The sequence below is a fragment of the Poecilia mexicana genome, unplaced genomic scaffold (genome assembly GCF_051168715.1).
Source record: "Poecilia mexicana isolate PSO_F unplaced genomic scaffold, ASM5116871v1 scaffold_1, whole genome shotgun sequence".
NCBI lineage: Eukaryota > Metazoa > Chordata > Actinopteri > Cyprinodontiformes > Poeciliidae > Poecilia > Poecilia mexicana.
The window spans coordinates 16,754,379-16,770,597 of record NW_028263370.1 but is presented as its reverse complement, the minus strand read 5'-3'; the positions used below and the strand labels follow the sequence as shown (position 1 = coordinate 16,770,597).

The 16,219-nt window shown below is 39.8% G+C and overlaps 4 protein-coding genes across 4 annotated transcripts; 3 read left to right on the top strand and 1 right to left on the bottom strand.

Annotated features, from left to right (window-relative positions):
- Positions 1-4,051: 4,051 nt before the first annotated feature.
- On the top strand, positions 4,052-4,655 carry LOC106917319 (histone H2B 1/2-like). Its single transcript, XM_014986187.2, has one exon. The coding sequence runs from the start codon at positions 4,066-4,068 to the stop codon at positions 4,438-4,440; it is 375 nt and encodes a 124-aa protein (XP_014841673.2). The 5' UTR covers positions 4,052-4,065; the 3' UTR covers positions 4,441-4,655.
- A 2,183-nt stretch (positions 4,656-6,838) lies between these two features.
- LOC106917335 (histone H1-like) lies at positions 6,839-7,915 on the top strand. The gene has a single exon (XM_014986211.2). It carries the CDS (start codon positions 6,983-6,985, stop codon positions 7,580-7,582), a length of 600 nt encoding a protein of 199 aa, XP_014841697.2. The 5' UTR covers positions 6,839-6,982; the 3' UTR covers positions 7,583-7,915.
- A 124-nt stretch (positions 7,916-8,039) lies between these two features.
- LOC106917336 (histone H3) lies at positions 8,040-8,839 on the top strand. The gene has a single exon (XM_014986212.2). It carries the CDS (start codon positions 8,237-8,239, stop codon positions 8,645-8,647), a length of 411 nt encoding a protein of 136 aa, XP_014841698.1. The 5' UTR covers positions 8,040-8,236; the 3' UTR covers positions 8,648-8,839.
- Positions 8,840-9,223: 384 nt separating this feature from the next.
- On the bottom strand, positions 9,224-15,674 carry LOC106917334 (polyunsaturated fatty acid lipoxygenase ALOX15B-like). Its single transcript, XM_014986210.2, has 14 exons — positions 15,513-15,674; positions 15,098-15,302; positions 14,915-14,996; positions 14,593-14,715; positions 14,410-14,513; positions 14,019-14,185; positions 13,799-13,939; positions 13,145-13,348; positions 12,983-13,069; positions 12,735-12,904; positions 11,863-11,984; positions 11,686-11,786; positions 10,348-10,518; positions 9,224-9,786 (listed from the first exon to the last, which is right to left on the bottom strand). The coding sequence occupies exons 1-14, from the start codon at positions 15,654-15,656 to the stop codon at positions 9,607-9,609; spliced, it is 2,001 nt and encodes a 666-aa protein (XP_014841696.2). The 5' UTR covers positions 15,657-15,674; the 3' UTR covers positions 9,224-9,606.
- Between the last annotated feature and the right edge of the window lie 545 nt (positions 15,675-16,219).

The following is a 16,219-nucleotide window of genomic DNA, read 5'->3' as shown; positions in this document are numbered from 1 at the left end:
ACTAGCACAAGCAGAAATTAGTACAATGCCAGAAACGGTTGAAACAATTAAACAGTGAAACAGCAAAAAGCATAAACTAGCAGAAGCAGAAATTAGTACAAAACCAGAAATATTTGAAGTGAATTATAACAAACCAAAAAGCATAAAGGAGCAGAAGAAGCAGAACATTTTGATATATGAATTGCTAAAATTGATTAAAGATTGCAGAAGACCTTAGCAGATAGTAAGACCAGTAGAAGCAGAAGGCAAACAGAAAAGTAGACAAGCAGAATGCATAGAAACAGATAGAAACACAGCACAAGAGAGAAATACATTGAAGGAATAGGAGAAAGTGTGAAAAGCATCAATAAACAGAAGCAGAAATTAGTACAATACCATAAATAATTGAAACAGTTGAACAAGGAAACAGCAAAAATACATAAACTAGCACAAGCAGAAATTAGTACAACGCCAGAAATGGTTGAAACAATTAAACAGTGAAACAGCAAAAAGCATAAACTAGCAGAAGCAGAAATTAGTACAAAACCAGAAATATTTGAAGTGAATTATAACAAACCAAAAAGCATAAAGGAGCAGAAGAAGCAGAACATTTTGATATATGAATTGCTAAAATTGATTAAAGATTGCAGAAGACCTTAGCAGATAGTAAGACCAGTAGAAGCAGAAGGCATACAGAAAAGTAGACAAGCAGAATGCATAGAAACAGATAGAAACACAGCACAAGAGAGAAATACATTGAAGGAATAGGAGAAAGTGTGAAAAGCATCAATAAACAGAAGCAGAAATTAGTACAATACCAGAAGTAGTTGAAACAAAAAGTGAAACAGTAAAAAGCAAAAACTAGCAGAAGCAGAAATTAGTACAACGCCAGAAATAGTTGAAACAATTAAACAATGAAACAGTAAAAAGCAAAAACTAGCAGAAGCAGAAATTAGTACAAAACCAGAAATATTTGAAGTGAATTATAACAAACCAAAAAGCATAAAGGAGCAGAAGAAGCAGAACATTTTGATATATGAATTGCTAAAATTGATTAAAGATTGCAGAAGACCTTAGCAGATAGTAAGACCAGTAGAAGCAGAAGGCAAACAGAAAAGTAGACAAGCAGAATGCATAGAAACAGATAGAAACACAGCACAAGAGAGAAATACATTGAAGGAATAGGAGAAAGTGTGCCATGGCTGTACTCCAGAAGAGTTTGACAGAAAACAGAAAGAGCTGTATCAATAATAGTAATAGTTCCATAAAGTAGACAGACGTGGCTACATTTTAATGCATAAATTATTTCTCTACAGTGAAATTTGTATGAACAACATCATTTTGTTTGTAAAAAAAAAGCATTAAAAGTTCAAAAACGGCAGTTACTAGAGTGGACACTCTAGCAACTGACGTCAGTTTGTGAATTCCACCATGTATTTCAATGGGGCAAAAATTTGCACAAAAGGGCAATTATTTCAAAGAGTGCAATAGTAAAGTTTACCAAAAGTCATAGCATAAATCTCCAGAAGAAGCTGAACGTTTTGATGTATGAATTTGTACAATTAGTAAAAGATAGGTCTGCACAGTGGCACAGTTGGTAGAGCTGTTGCCTTGCAGAAAGAAGGTTCTGGGTTCAATTCCCAGCCCCAGTCTTTCTGCATGGAGTTTGCATGTTCTCCCTGTGCATGCATGCATGCATTTTCTTCAGGTACTCCAGTTTCCTTCCACAGTCCTGTGTGTCTCTGTGTTACCCTGCAACAGACTGGCAACGTGTCCAGGGTATACCCTGCCTCTCGCCCAGAATGTTAGCTTGAGATAGGCACCAGTGACCCTCTCAACCCCACTAAGGGACAAGGGTGTCAAGAAAATAGATGGATGCATTTCCCTGGCACTCACCCATTCACCAAACTCCCCCTCCATCCACCTCCTAGCTTCAGATGACAGTGCATTTCTAGCAGCATCATTCTAATATGGTGACCCACATATTTTTCCCTCAAGTAGATGATATATAAATAAATACGAATATGCAGTTCTGATGCTGTGACCCAGAAACACAGCATCATCATCATATTTATTTATATATCATCTACTTGAGACTTATCATCTTATATATGTGTGTGTATATATATATATATATATATATATATATATATATATATATATATATATATATATATATATATATATATATATATATATATATATATATATATATATGTATATATATATATACATATATATATATATATATGCCATTTGCCAACAGAAGCCAAGTCCACTTCAACTCAAATGCCTTATAATGAATTCAGATACGGCAGTATGCCTCTACTGCCACTTCCACACTTTGCGGAAGTGAGGCCAAGAAGCCCATAGCCGCACTGTCTGAATCCGAGGCCTGACCAAAAGAATTAACAAATCAAAAAGAGTATTTTACATAGTATTCAGTAGTATTTTCCTGTGGTGCTTAGATTGATTTGACATGAAAACAAGCAACAGGAAGCCTTTTGGGAGTGAAACTAGCTGCCCTTTGCCAGCCAGGACAGGAAGCCACATTAAAAACAACAATTTCTTCTGACTAAAATGTGAACAGCTTCTATTTCTTAATCACAAAATGGGAAATATGTTCAAGCAGATTTACAGAAAACAAACAGATGTTCAAACCTTAACTTCCTATTTTTAACTCTTCCCTTTTTATATGCCAAGTGCTCTGCTGCTTTTGGAAAGCATCCCCATCTGAGATTAGTAAAACAAAAGAGTGAAGCCAGAACAGCAGCTGCTAAGAACAGTATATGTTGGGAATATCTATGCAGAAACAATGTCAGGTAGCCTGTCCTGTTAATGTCCCTGTTAGAAACATATGAAGAACCTACACTGAGACGATGGTACTATTCTGCAAAGCTAAATGTAAAAATGTGAAATATCCCAAATGTCCTTACAATATTTTCATTTGTTTACACTTCTTCCTTTAAATGTTTGATGTAAAACAGTATTAGTGATTCTGAAACACTTCAGTTTTTTTCCATATGTGTGCTGTGTAACTGCAGAGTTTAACACTCATTACAATAAGTGAAACTTTTTTAAACAAAAATTTAGAATATGACTAGCAAATAGTAAATATGTTCTCCAGCAACTAGAATTTAGAAGCAGAATCTCAATTTTAACGAAGTTTTTTGTTTGTCTTTGTAGAGTCCTGGTTGAAAAGATGGTCTCTCAAACTGATGGTTCACATTTCTTTACAAACATCTACAAACATACAAATAAAATACCATTAATAACTCTTAGTGGTTTTAACCTTTTCCCTTCACCTATAAACCTGACTTTATGTAATAACATTAAATTTACAATACATGTATTTAATTAACTATAACATTTCTATATTACAAATGAACTAAAACATATTCCAACTGTTTCAACTGTTCGACAGTTTATCAAATATTAACACTATTTCATGTCGAAACATAAACATTACGCTCAATAAATACAATACTCTTGTCAAAACACTCATCTTGTTCCCTCATCAACCAAGCGCTAACTAATTAATTGTTTAGACCTTAGTTGGACTATTCTGTAGTTACATCCCTTTAACTGTGACTCGTACGCTCTCTTACTCTCTGCACTATGTCCAAAACAGTTAATTGTCAGTTATTGTCAGAAGTTTGTGTAGATCACTTAGCAACCTTGTCCCTTTAAAAACCCTTCCAAATTAAAAGCATCGGTCAAAAGGTTAAAAATTAACTATTGTTTAAATGAGGAAACAAAAAAATACTAATAAAGTCATTTACAGTCTTACTATGAAATCCTGTGTTTAGCTTGTCTTAAAGGAAACAGTGTTGTGATTTTTCAGCTTCATCCGTACATATGTTTCAATAATTCAGTTTCACCTCCTAATCCGAGTTTTAACATGTTCTGTGAACAATGAATTTGCGCGCGCGGGGATTTTCAAACCACTGATGCGCTGCCTCTCATTGGAAGCCCGCTGAACGGCTCAGCCAATCACAGTAAAGGGACAACACAGCTAAATTTACATGTATTGTGTATAAGAACAGTCTCCCGAGTATACCGCTTTACTTTTCATTTTGGGAGAAGATGCCTGAACCCGCGAAGTCTGCGCCCAAGAAGGGCTCCAAGAAAGCCGTGACCAAGACGGCCGGCAAGGGAGGCAAGAAGAGGCGAAGGACCAGGAAGGAGAGCTACGCCATCTACGTGTACAAGGTGCTGAAGCAGGTCCATCCTGACACCGGGATCTCCTCCAAGGCCATGAGCATCATGAACTCGTTCGTCAACGACATCTTCGAGCGCATCGCCTCCGAGGCCTCTCGTCTGGCTCAGTACAACAAGCGCTCCACCGTCACCTCCAGGGAGATCCAGACCGCCGTGCGGCTCCTGCTGCCCGGCGAGCTGGCCAAGCACGCCGTGTCTGAGGGCACCAAGGCGGTCACAAAGTACACCAGCTCCAAGTAAACTATCCGCTGCGGAAGTTCACTCAACCCAAAGGCTCTTTTAAGAGCCACCAACTGTGTCTGAAGAGCGCTGATCCTGACGCTTTAATCTGTTATGTTGAGGAAGATTGAGCTTGTATAAGACATGACTCTTGGAGGGGGGAAAAAAAACCGAACTGTTCTTTTATGCTGTACTAATATCTAAAATGAGAGAATAAAATGGTTCACTACTTTCAATTCTATGGACTTTAAGTTTAAGTAAAAATGAAATGCAAAAGTATTTTGTAGGAAATGGTATATTAGAGTAATGAAGGGAAAAGTTCCTGCTTAAAATGCAAATAAGTACAGCAGGGGTTAATAACTTCTGTTTTTCCCTTAAATGTTTTGAGAAAACTTCAACTGCAAATACACTGAAAATCTGTTTAAAAATTAAGTGTTTGGGATTCCTATTGATCCAGAAAAGCAAAAATTTAAACCCTTAGTTTTTACCTAATGGCAAAAGGATTTTAAAAAATGGGGTTTCAAGTAAACAGCCAACGTGTTTCCAAAAATGTTAAGCCTAAAATGGAATCTACTGGCCTATATTTCTAATTATTTCAAACTTTAAGAAATTGAGGAAAAAAACCCTTCAAACAATATTACACCGTATTGTTTTCTTTTTAAAAAGACATTTGTAAAAAGCAAAGTGTTGCCCCCTCTTTTAGCTCAAACTAAAACAGTTTACCTAGTTTTCTGTCATTCCAAAGTGCTATCTTTTCTGGAATTGTTTTTATGTTTAGCAAAAACATTAAAAAATATATAATTAACAGGTTATTAAGCATTAAAAATTGACACTTGGTTCTTCTTGTCTGCCTGCTGCAACGCAGGACTTCTGGTCTTTCTGCATTTTTCCCAGTAAGAATGCAGAAAAACTAAAAAGCCAGAGTTCCTGTACTGTGATGTAAAAATGTGACCCAGGTCCAGAGGGTGAGGCGCACGACTATAAGAAAACTTTTGGCGACATCTCAGTGGAAATATTTCCCAAAATTTCAATTAAAATTATATTTTCTTGTTTGTTATTTAGTATAAGTTTTCTAAGATGTTATGAGAAACAAACATCCTTGTACTACTTAAAAAGCAAAGCAGATTCTGGATTTCAAATTCAAAAACACCAATTTACTTTACAGCAGCGATGTTCTGAAGTTTACACACATTACATATTAATCAGTCCATGGAAAGTTTATTCAAGTTTATTAAAATCTTTTTTTTTGGGCTCTTACAATAAAAATGTTTTTAGAATGATTTTGATTCCATATTTATAGAGTGAAATGTCTTCATCACCTTTTAATGTTTTTTCTTCTTGTCACATTACAATATTAAAAATGTTCATTGTTTACTAGGTTTTTGTGTAAAAGCAATAAATATTGGTGAAATGGAAGAAAAGTGATGCAAGCTTTTGAAAGTGTTTTACAAAAAAGTCTCATTACTCCATGAATAAAGTCCAATGCAACCTAACTTTTTAAAAACATTAACTCAGTTCTTCTTATAATTGTCATGTGAATATTAGAGCCCATTGCTTTATTTTTAAACAATATTTATATTGGTAAAGAAAAGTGGAGACATGTTCTAAAACTCCAAGGAGAAAGTTATTTAAGGTATAAATATTGTTTCCTCCTGCTGTAACTATTGTTTTCCTGTCGATTTTACTTGGACTGAAGAGCAAAATCTTACATCCAATCTATGTTATCGTATATACATTAAAGCCCATCGTTTTTTTCTCAGGATGTAATAAAAAATGTGGCAATTTAAAAAGAGATTAAAATAGAGATAATTAAGAAGCAAAACAATTAAAGGCATATGTTTAAGTCATATTTTATTCAGGCACACAAGGGAAGTCAAAACAATACTCCGTTTCAGACTAACTTTGTAAAGCCCAGCGCAGATTGAGAAAGTGTAGAAAATACTTTATTCATTCAGTTCGAGCGCAGTCATAATCTAGAAGTGACTTTTTATTAATTTCAGGAGTTGAGAGCAGAAAATCTGACTTTGATTAGCGCTGCTAGGAAGTCTGGCAACAACATGAGACGCCATCATCAGTGTGTTTGCTGATGCTACAATATCTTCATTTTAGGACGAAAAGGGTCTCCGCGGCTGGTTGTTTTTATTCTCAGGCTTTACACTAACATGTTAGGAAGCGATCAGACAGTATTTGATAAGGATGATAGGATCTGACGAGGAGAAAGGATGGAAAACACAGCGATTATCAGCGTGTTCCGCCGTGAATCGGTGCAGTTTTCAGGCTCCGGTAACAAAGAGCAGAAAGCTTCAGAGATTTCCAGAAGCTGAACACGAAGAGAAACTAGTCCGGTACGGAGCCGCTGCACTGTCGGCCCGCAGCGCTGATCCAACACGGAGATTTCAGCTGTTTTAAGTCGCCGAGAAAACACAAAGAGAAGCCGTCCATGTTGCTGCGAGGAGCCCCGGACACGGTTGAGTCTCCACGGTTCTCATGGTGTGTTTAAGTGCCGCGCGCTGCTCCGGCTTTCTCATTTCCACTCTGACTGTTGTTGAGTCGCCAGCAGAAGATGGCAGAAGTCGCTCCAGCTCCACCGCCCGTCGCCGCTCCGGCCAAAGCGGCCAAGAAGAAGGCCTCCAAGCCCAAGAAGAGCGGCCCCAGCGTCGGCGAGCTGATCGTGAAAACCGTGGCCGCTTCCAAGGAGCGAGGCGGCGTGTCGGCGGCCGCCCTCAAGAAGGCTCTGGCCGCCGGAGGATACGATGTGGACAAAAACAAAGCCCGAGTCAGGACCGCCATTAAGAGCCTGCTCACCAAGGGAACCCTGGTCCACACCAAGGGAACCGGGGCCTCCGGCTCCTTCAAGATGGGCAGCAAGGCCGAGACCAAGGCGAAGAAGCCCGCTGCTAAAGCTAAGAAGCCCGCGGCGGCGAAGAAACCCGCAGCGGCGGCGGCCAAGAAGCCCAAGAAAGTAGCAGCCAAGAAGCCTGCTGCTGCTGCCAAGAAGTCTCCTAAGAAGGCCAAGAAGCCAGCACCCATCAAGAAGGCAGCGAAGAGCCCTAAGAAGGCGGTCAAGAAGGCCACTAAGAGCCCTGCGAAAGCAGCAGCCAAGAAAGCTCCAGCGAAGAAGACCGCTAAGCCCAAAGTCAAGAAGGCAGCAGCCAAGAAGTGAACTCCATCCCTCACAGACATCCTCTACACAAAGGCTCTTTTAAGAGCCAACACTGCAACGCATAAGAGCTCATTCCGTCACTTATAATCAACATAGCGTATATATTTTCTTCAAATAAAAATGTTTATAGGAACAGGTCTTGAGTATGATCGGGAAAAAGACTTGATTACTTGTTTTCCATTTATGTATTGTGAGTTGAGTAACTTTTAATACTTTATATTTGCTCACATAGCACTTTAAATACAATTATATATTGTAGATATTAATTTTTCAAATATTTATTTCGGATGCTATTTGGTTCTCAAATAAATTACATAATTAAATTATTGCTAATTATTGTTAATTTTTTTTCTGTGTGACTTTAAGTCATTCCTCCTATCAGACCAACCAGAAGAGCTTCCTGCACAGCGGGGTATGGACCATGGCCCTAAAATATTGATGGGAGGTTCACGGACTTTTTCAAAGGAGCTTCCTCCAATAAGCAGCCACCAAAAAGCCCGGAAGGCCGGTTCTGTAGGCGGAGCTGCATCTGCCCACCAATCAGGAGCTGAAAACTCAAAATGCGTCTCCGCCTCCCAGTTGCTACTCCATTTTAAAAGCAGCGAGGCTCAGAACTGCTCCATATTTTCTCTGAGTTTAGAGAAAATTTAAAGGATGGCAAGAACCAAGCAGACCGCCAGGAAATCCACCGGAGGCAAAGCCCCCAGGAAGCAGCTGGCCACCAAGGCCGCCCGCAAGAGCGCTCCGGCCACCGGCGGCGTCAAGAAACCCCACCGCTACAGGCCCGGTACCGTGGCTCTCCGGGAGATCCGCCGCTACCAGAAATCCACCGAGCTGCTGATCCGCAAGCTGCCCTTCCAGCGGCTGGTCCGGGAGATCGCCCAGGACTTTAAGACCGATCTGCGTTTCCAGAGCTCGGCTGTCATGGCTCTGCAGGAGGCCAGCGAGGCCTACCTGGTGGGGCTCTTTGAAGACACCAACTTGTGCGCCATCCACGCCAAGAGGGTCACCATCATGCCCAAAGATATCCAGCTGGCCCGCCGCATCCGCGGAGAGAGGGCGTAGAGGCCGCAGCAGCTCATGCAAACACAACGGCTCTTTTAAGAGCCAAAACACACACACCTACTGAGCAAAGACCTCTTTTTTTTTTTTCATTAAGTGTGCTCGCCTAAAACCTATTGTGAGCGATTCTTGTCAATGTATTAGTATTTTAGAGGTTGCAACATATTCAGAAAATATATTTGCTAAAATATGGTCTTTTCAGACTCCTCAATGTGAAATTATGTTCCTGGGGTTCAGTCCTGCCCTCAGTATGGTACTTTTTACCTCATATTCTTCCTACACATTTAAACACTACAGACTGGAACATCAAATCAAACCTATATTTTAGGATGTTAAGACTCTTCTATGGACATGCTAATGATGGTACATTTGGCTCTGCTCCCAATCTGTTCTTATTCTGTAACCTCATATTTTAGCTTAACTTGGCAAATATGAATGTTAAGTATATTAAAACTTAATTTAGTTTTGCTAATAAATTGGCCAGCAAAGAATCAGCTGACCAATATCTTCCTTGAATTAAATGAATGCCCAAAGTTATATAACTTCAAACCCAATAAGGTCCAGACAGACACTGATGAAGCCATTTTAAAATCAGTTTATTATGTAATCAGGTTCAACATGTTATTTCCCTGGAACAAAGAACATCAGAATAATATCTCTAGCCATAAATCAAGCTGTGGTTGAAAAGCTCCCAAACATGAAAGACCATACTACACCTCTAAAATCCATCTAAAAAAAATCTGAATATATGGTTCTGCTTGCTATTTCATTGCAAACAGCTTCAAAGGTCACAATTAATTCCTGATGGTTCTGCGTTCTTACAGAAACACAAGGTTTTTATTACAATCATTTAAGTTTTCTAAGATAACAAGCAGTAGTTTCCCTCCACCAACCCAGAATCACCCTAACTTATTCCATGCTGTCTTGTTCAGGAGGAACCGGAACCGATGAAAGATCCAACCCTAAACGCTCACGCTGTTCTCCACCACCTCCGGGTTCAGGTATGTGTAAGGCAGCTCAAGAGCTTTGTTTCTGGCTTTGATTTGTAGACTCAGCTCTTTAAGTTGCTCTTTGAAGACCTTTATGTTGTTCAGGGGAACATCTTCAATAAACCGCTGCTCTGGGTAGTTACCAAGAAACTCCTGTTGACGACAGAGGAACGTTTAATCTGGTTTCCATCGTGGTTTCAGTGACTATTTACATACAGGTCAGAATAAAAATACATCTGTGATATTTGATGATTATGTTGAGGGTGCTGTATTAATGCACATCATCAGAAAGACTTTCATAGACTGCTCCATGATGACTGAATGGAGCAGAGGTTCTGGTCTGAATTATCAAAAAGGAAAAGCCCACTGCTGTATTTCCACCTTTTAATTAAAAACCTCACATGGAGGGTAATATTTCTGCCGAAGTCCACCTGGGTGCGTCTTAGCCAAAGTGTGTACCAAGGGCGCAAATGGGGCGGGGCTAAAGACCACACACTCAAACCCTTCAACAAAAACGTGCATTTTAAGGGCTCAAGGGCGGAACAAGGGTGGAAGTATGAGCATTGGGGCCGGACCATAGTCACTCTCAGAATCTGATGGGGTTAATGTCAAAGTTATTGCCACCTGCCGGGATCACAGTGATTGTGACCAGAACCACCCGGTGGAGATCAGATCTTAGTCAGGAGACATGTTAACAGAACCAGGGCTACTTACAGAGTCAGTGGACTCCTTGCTGAGCAGCCAAACTGCGGCCATCGACTGCACGGTAATATCCGAAGAAGGCAGTGTGTCCAGTAGAGTTTTCTCTGTAGCTTCTCCCTTTTTGGAAGGCGGTGGCCGTTCCAGGGTCGCTGGGCAGTTGGGCATCCAGCCAATGAAGTCATACTGCAGGAACCAAACCCAACAGACACCAATCAGTTCCAGCTGCAAGATCCTCTGTCTGACTTGATGAGTCTTGACTTTTCAGACTCATCAAGTCTGAAAAGTCTTGATGTGGGTTAGATTCAATGGCCAGATGATTAAATGTACCCATCCAAGCAACAAGTGTTGTGACTTATTTACGTTCACTTAGTGTTAAGTACATGATTAGTGACTTATTTACAATTATAAGCCAAGCTAAATTTATATGATTATTATTACTATTCACTGAATTTAACATGATGATACATAATTACAAAAAGGTGAAGTGAAACATATTTATATTCTAAGTGATTTTGGAGAGAGGAAGTCTTTTATTTTGAAAGCACTTAACAGGATCTAGTTTTGACTTTTGTCACTTTCTTGCCTTCTGTTGATTTTGGTTGCTAGGGTACAAATAGCCTTATCAGCTGTCACCGTTGTTTGTGCAACAAAATCTGAACCAAAAATGTTCAGCAGAGACATATGAGCCTCTGTTATGATTGAAGAAGCTTTCACTACGTAATAACAAGGTTTCATAAAAATGTTGCTACTTGCTGAAGTATACTGTTCTGGTACTGAAACCACTTAATTATCTGCTGCCAGTCACCACATAAAAAAACGGTTATAGAGAGCCTGGATGCAGCTAATGAAATAATGAGCAAACACTTAGTTCTTCACTAAACGCATTTTACGTCCAGTAATATTGCAACAATGACAAATCTAAGTTGTACTGTCAATCCCCTGTTGTTCTAAACTCCATCATAAACTAAAATGCTCGAAATGATAGGTCCACTGCTGCTGCTAGCTGAGCATGGCAGCTTTCACTGCTTAAGAAACGAAAACAGATGCTAACGGTTAACATAATGCATATCTGAGACCAGGTTACTATGGTAACAGCTACCAAGAGGAATCCCAAACCGTCCCTGTGAATCTCCACTTCGATGATCAGTCAGAAACTTCCTGAACAAGCTAACGTAAACTTCCCCTGCAAGACAGAGACGTCTCTTTGCTTCACACGCTGATCTTTGTTTTTAAAATAGGACTGCCTCTCAGCTTCTAGCTGGACCAAGAACAGCCCCAAAGTGTCCAGAGACCTGAACATTGATGTGATTGACGCTCTGCAGCAGAACTTCAGTAGTTTGAGAAACTTACCTGTCCGGCGTTCACAGCCGAGTGCTGTGCTGAGCAGGTGAAGATCACCATGGTGACAAACTTCACCAACTCGCCTACGGTGTCGAATCTCTTTGGAATACCTGAAAATTAGTTAAAGTGATGTTCAGTATTGATAGAAAGTTGACTTTTCAAGCCAGGATGAAAACATTTACCCACCTGTGTTTTTCTCAGAAAGGAACCCATATGAATATATATCACCGATCCACTTCTGCAGAGCCTGGTCTTCCTGGACCATCTGATTGCTCTGGTAGTAATACTGGAGGATTCCCTTCACAAAGCTGTAGGAACATTCAGGATTCATTCCTGCTGCAGCTTACAGTCAGCACATCAGTCCAAAGTCAGACTGATGTTTTATAAAAGAAAGAAACGTTTTCCAAAATACTTTTCAAAATATATACAACTTTTTATAATTTTTTTTGTGCAAAAATTTTCAACAGTTGCTTATATTCTAACTTCTAAGAAGAAATGAAAAGGGTACAACATTTTGTATTCATAGTAAACCCAAGGGTTATGGCAGCTTCACATATTTATAATTTTTTAAAGTGGTTGCCTGCTTTGAGGTTGAATTATAGGTGCAGTTTTCTCCAAAAATAAGCTTCAATAAATCACAGAGGGACTTTATAAATACATTGTAAAACATGTGACGGTGGTTTAACTTGAAAATGAAAATCCACCTGCTGCCTTGAAAATACAATTTAAGTCCACAAGGAAGTTGTTTTGGTTTTCACTCAGAAACTAAAGTTCATGAAGGTGATTTAACATTGTTTCATAAGTTCATTGATCTTGAATTGAGTTTTAACTTAATGCTGCAATTTAAACCAAATAATTATTTCACAATATGCAAGACAAAAAAACTGTCCTCACCTGGTTAAAGAGCCACATTTCTCCATTATTTTATTCACAATATCAAGTTAAAATAACTACTTATTTTACTCTAGAATAATTTAAATTCTTGTTTCAACAACTAGATCAGAACTTCCAGTTGAATCATTTTTTTTAACTCAGGATTAAAAGCAAACAGTCTGTACCTGTGGATGATGTCCCACAGCTTCAGACCATCGTCTCTGTAGAAGAAGTTGGGCACATCCTCCAGCCCACGGTCAGAGATGTCGTCTGGTAAGCAGAGGGATCTGTAGGTCATGGAGGAGAGCGCCTTCCGCAGAATGGTGAACATACCTTCACCACCAGAAGATGCAAACTAGAGGGGAGACGGTGTCTGTAACTTGGTGATGTAGGTGTGGACATAGTTCCTGACTCAGTGATTTTCCTTACTTACCTTGGTGAAAATACCATTATCAGATATGAGAAGTTGCCGTGCGAGGCAGTTGATCATCAGCGTGTAGCGAGTGTGAGCCATGAGAAGCTGGAAAAGGTCATTTATTAGCAACACCACCAGTTACCTTTGTGTGAAAACATTCCAACTAATGATCAACAATACCTTGTAGAGAGGATGCATCATGGGTATTTGGCGCAGCAGAGCCACTGTGAACACCTCAGCCAGTAGGTGGGTGCGTAGCAGGTGAGAACTGAGTTCATGCATGTTAAAATCTGCATTTTTCACAAACGTCTTTGCCAACAACCAGTCCCACTCTGAGTCAGTGGGGAAGAATACGGGGTTGTCCTCTGCTGGAATCTGTTTCAGCTGCAGGATGAGCACAGAAAATGATCCACAATCATTCTGGTCCACTTGATGACCCAAACTGATCTATGCTAATGAACCAGTACAAAATGTAAAACTGATCTGTGGCAGATACAGGTAGCAATGCATGTACACCTTAAGTCCAGACAAATGAGTTTTATCATACAAACTGTCATTGATGCAGACTTAAGATAGAACTTCAGTTATCAGATTTACAGCAGTTCCCTCATCTATATACTAATGATGTATGACTTAAACTTTTTGTATATATTGCAGCAGAATCTCTCACTGAAACTTCTAAGAAATTAATGTAGCTGGACTTGTACTTTACTTTTTTGAGCATATCAGGGAGTCTTGAAAATGTTAAGCAAAGTTCCATGACTTAGTGCTATGCTGCTAGCACGAGGGCTATCTAATCTATCACCAGCAACTAAGTTTGGACGGATACCTCACCTGAATTGCAATCGGCATCAGTTTGTCATCAGTTTTGTGCAGCAAAACAAGAGGAGCCGCCAGGTACTGCTGCTTCCCATCTATGATGTTTGCCTTCACTCCATCCAACATCTTGTAGTCACACAAGAAGATGTTGCCTTTCTGTTTGTAAATTTCAGCAGAAGGTTAGTTACCAGGAGGCTTAACAGTCTAAAAACATGACTCACCATCAGATAACCACCTTCATCTCATCTGTCAGACTCTGCTTCCCATCCTTGAAGACCATCTCATCAGTCACCTGAAAGTTCTCAGGCAGAGTTACACAGCGCTGGATCATCATCGGGTTTACTCCGTTCAGAAACTGGTAGCCGAAGAAGGAGTCCTCCTTCCAATTCTGATAGACATATTCTGAAAAAGATTTCATGTTTTAGCAAAGACCGTTCGCTGCTGTCTAAATCTGACCAAACAGCAAAGACCCTTGGGTCAAAGTACAGAATACCGTTCCTGAACCTGGAATCAGCCTAATGATTACTATGGGATCAGTGGGGTGATGCCAAGGGGTCAGTAGATAGTAATTGTGAAGGTTGAAGTGTCTACCAGAACCAGAAACATGCTTATTGATGACGCAGTACCAGATATTTTAGTGCGATGGCAGCAATGCAGACGTCGTATGTCTTCAATATTAGTCCACTTCATCTTGTGCTCAATCCATTCTATCAGCTTTAGCTCAGCAAGCCTAAACAATGGAAATAATCATTAAGTTAAACATTAAAACCCATTTCAGAAGGAAGTAAAACCAGGGAGGGAAATCTTACGCTGTTCCTATAGTCAACCACATCTCTATTTTCTTCTTGTTGGAGAAACTCGCATCAAGGGGAAGTGCTTTATAGGACTCTGCTTTAATGTTGTATGGTAATCCATCTTTAGGCTGATCCCAGCTAAGGCAAACAGAAAAGAGACAACTGGTTTTAGCAAAGGAGAAATCAACATCATGTTTTCAGGATAACTGAACATTGACGATATTACGTTTATAGAAATGTTTCCCCTTTCAGAGGGTTTATTAACCCTTTCTGATGATACAAGCTGGGTAAGCAGGTATAAAGAATGGACAGGATTAAAGGGTTGGATGGTTCTTACCTATAGAGGGCACGCTGTTCTTCGAGATCTTTTGTCCAACATAATTGGGTGATGTTTTCTTCTTCTTGACTGAGAAACTTTGCTAAAGAATAAAAAGTGTTATTCAATAAAATTTGTTGGAGATTTTTCTTCCTCACAGTGTCAGTGTATTCTTTCTCTGCAAGGTGCTCAACGTGAACCAACCTGATCCTTCCTGGAAATAGTGATCCTTGCAGTCAGTGATCCATCTGTAGATCGGGAACTGGTAGATGTCTCCCATTGGTGATTCCACCACCACCTTAGCAACAAACCACGAGCCGTTTGGGAACACCAGATGGTGTTCCTTCTGCACAATGATTGCTAAAAGATCACCAAGTGGTGTGGTGCATTCCACCTTATGAGTGAATGGCTGAAAAAACAAGGAAAACATCTCAAATGAATTCCCCAAGATTCAACTAAATTATCCCAGTGGTTGAGGAGAAACCTCAGTGGAGTGAACCAAACTTATAAAAGAGCATGCTTTGGCTGAGCATATCGGAAAGTGGTCAGGGTTTAAATAATTCAAAGCAAAATTAAATGTGCATAGTTTGAAGATGAGGAGAAAGAGTTTCATCCTTACATTCAGTTTAAAGGATGGGATCCATGTGGTGAGCTTCGTGGGGTTACTCTCACCATCTGTCCCCACCAATGTGATGCGGAAATCATGGAAAGTGCTGAAATGAGCAAGATCTCCAGTGTAGATGGTTACTTTATAGCTCACCATGTTTTCCTAGAGAACAGATAAAACCTGAAAGAGGAACAACCAAGAAGCAACATTAATCTCAGGAGAAATCACGTCTTGCATCAATACAAACCTGTTTGTTCAACCAGATAATTCTTACTTACTTCAACTTAACCAAGATGATCTTCTGAAGACCTGCTTGAGCTGATATAAGACCAGGTGGCGGATCAGCCTTTTTATACTCTCAGTTAATGTGGGGGTGGTCTGGTTGCAACAGTCCTATTGGACATAGCTACTAATAAACACTTGAACTGAAATACCTAAGAAATGTTCCCATAACACCCACTCAACTGAAATTTCATTCTTCAGAACATTTGCTCAACAGAAGCTGGTTTGACTGGATCACTCCTCCCTCAGCATACAGCTTGGATGAGGCTATGCGGGTGGGAACACGGAAAACGAGGTCAAAGTCCAGTAAAGTCGGTCCTCTTATGTGAAAGCAGGAACTTTTGAGTTACTAAAAACATAACTCGGAGTTAAACTGCTTCCTGCTCATTAAGCAAAGATTTTATGAAGTACAGAAATTAGTTTAAGAGAAATGTTCC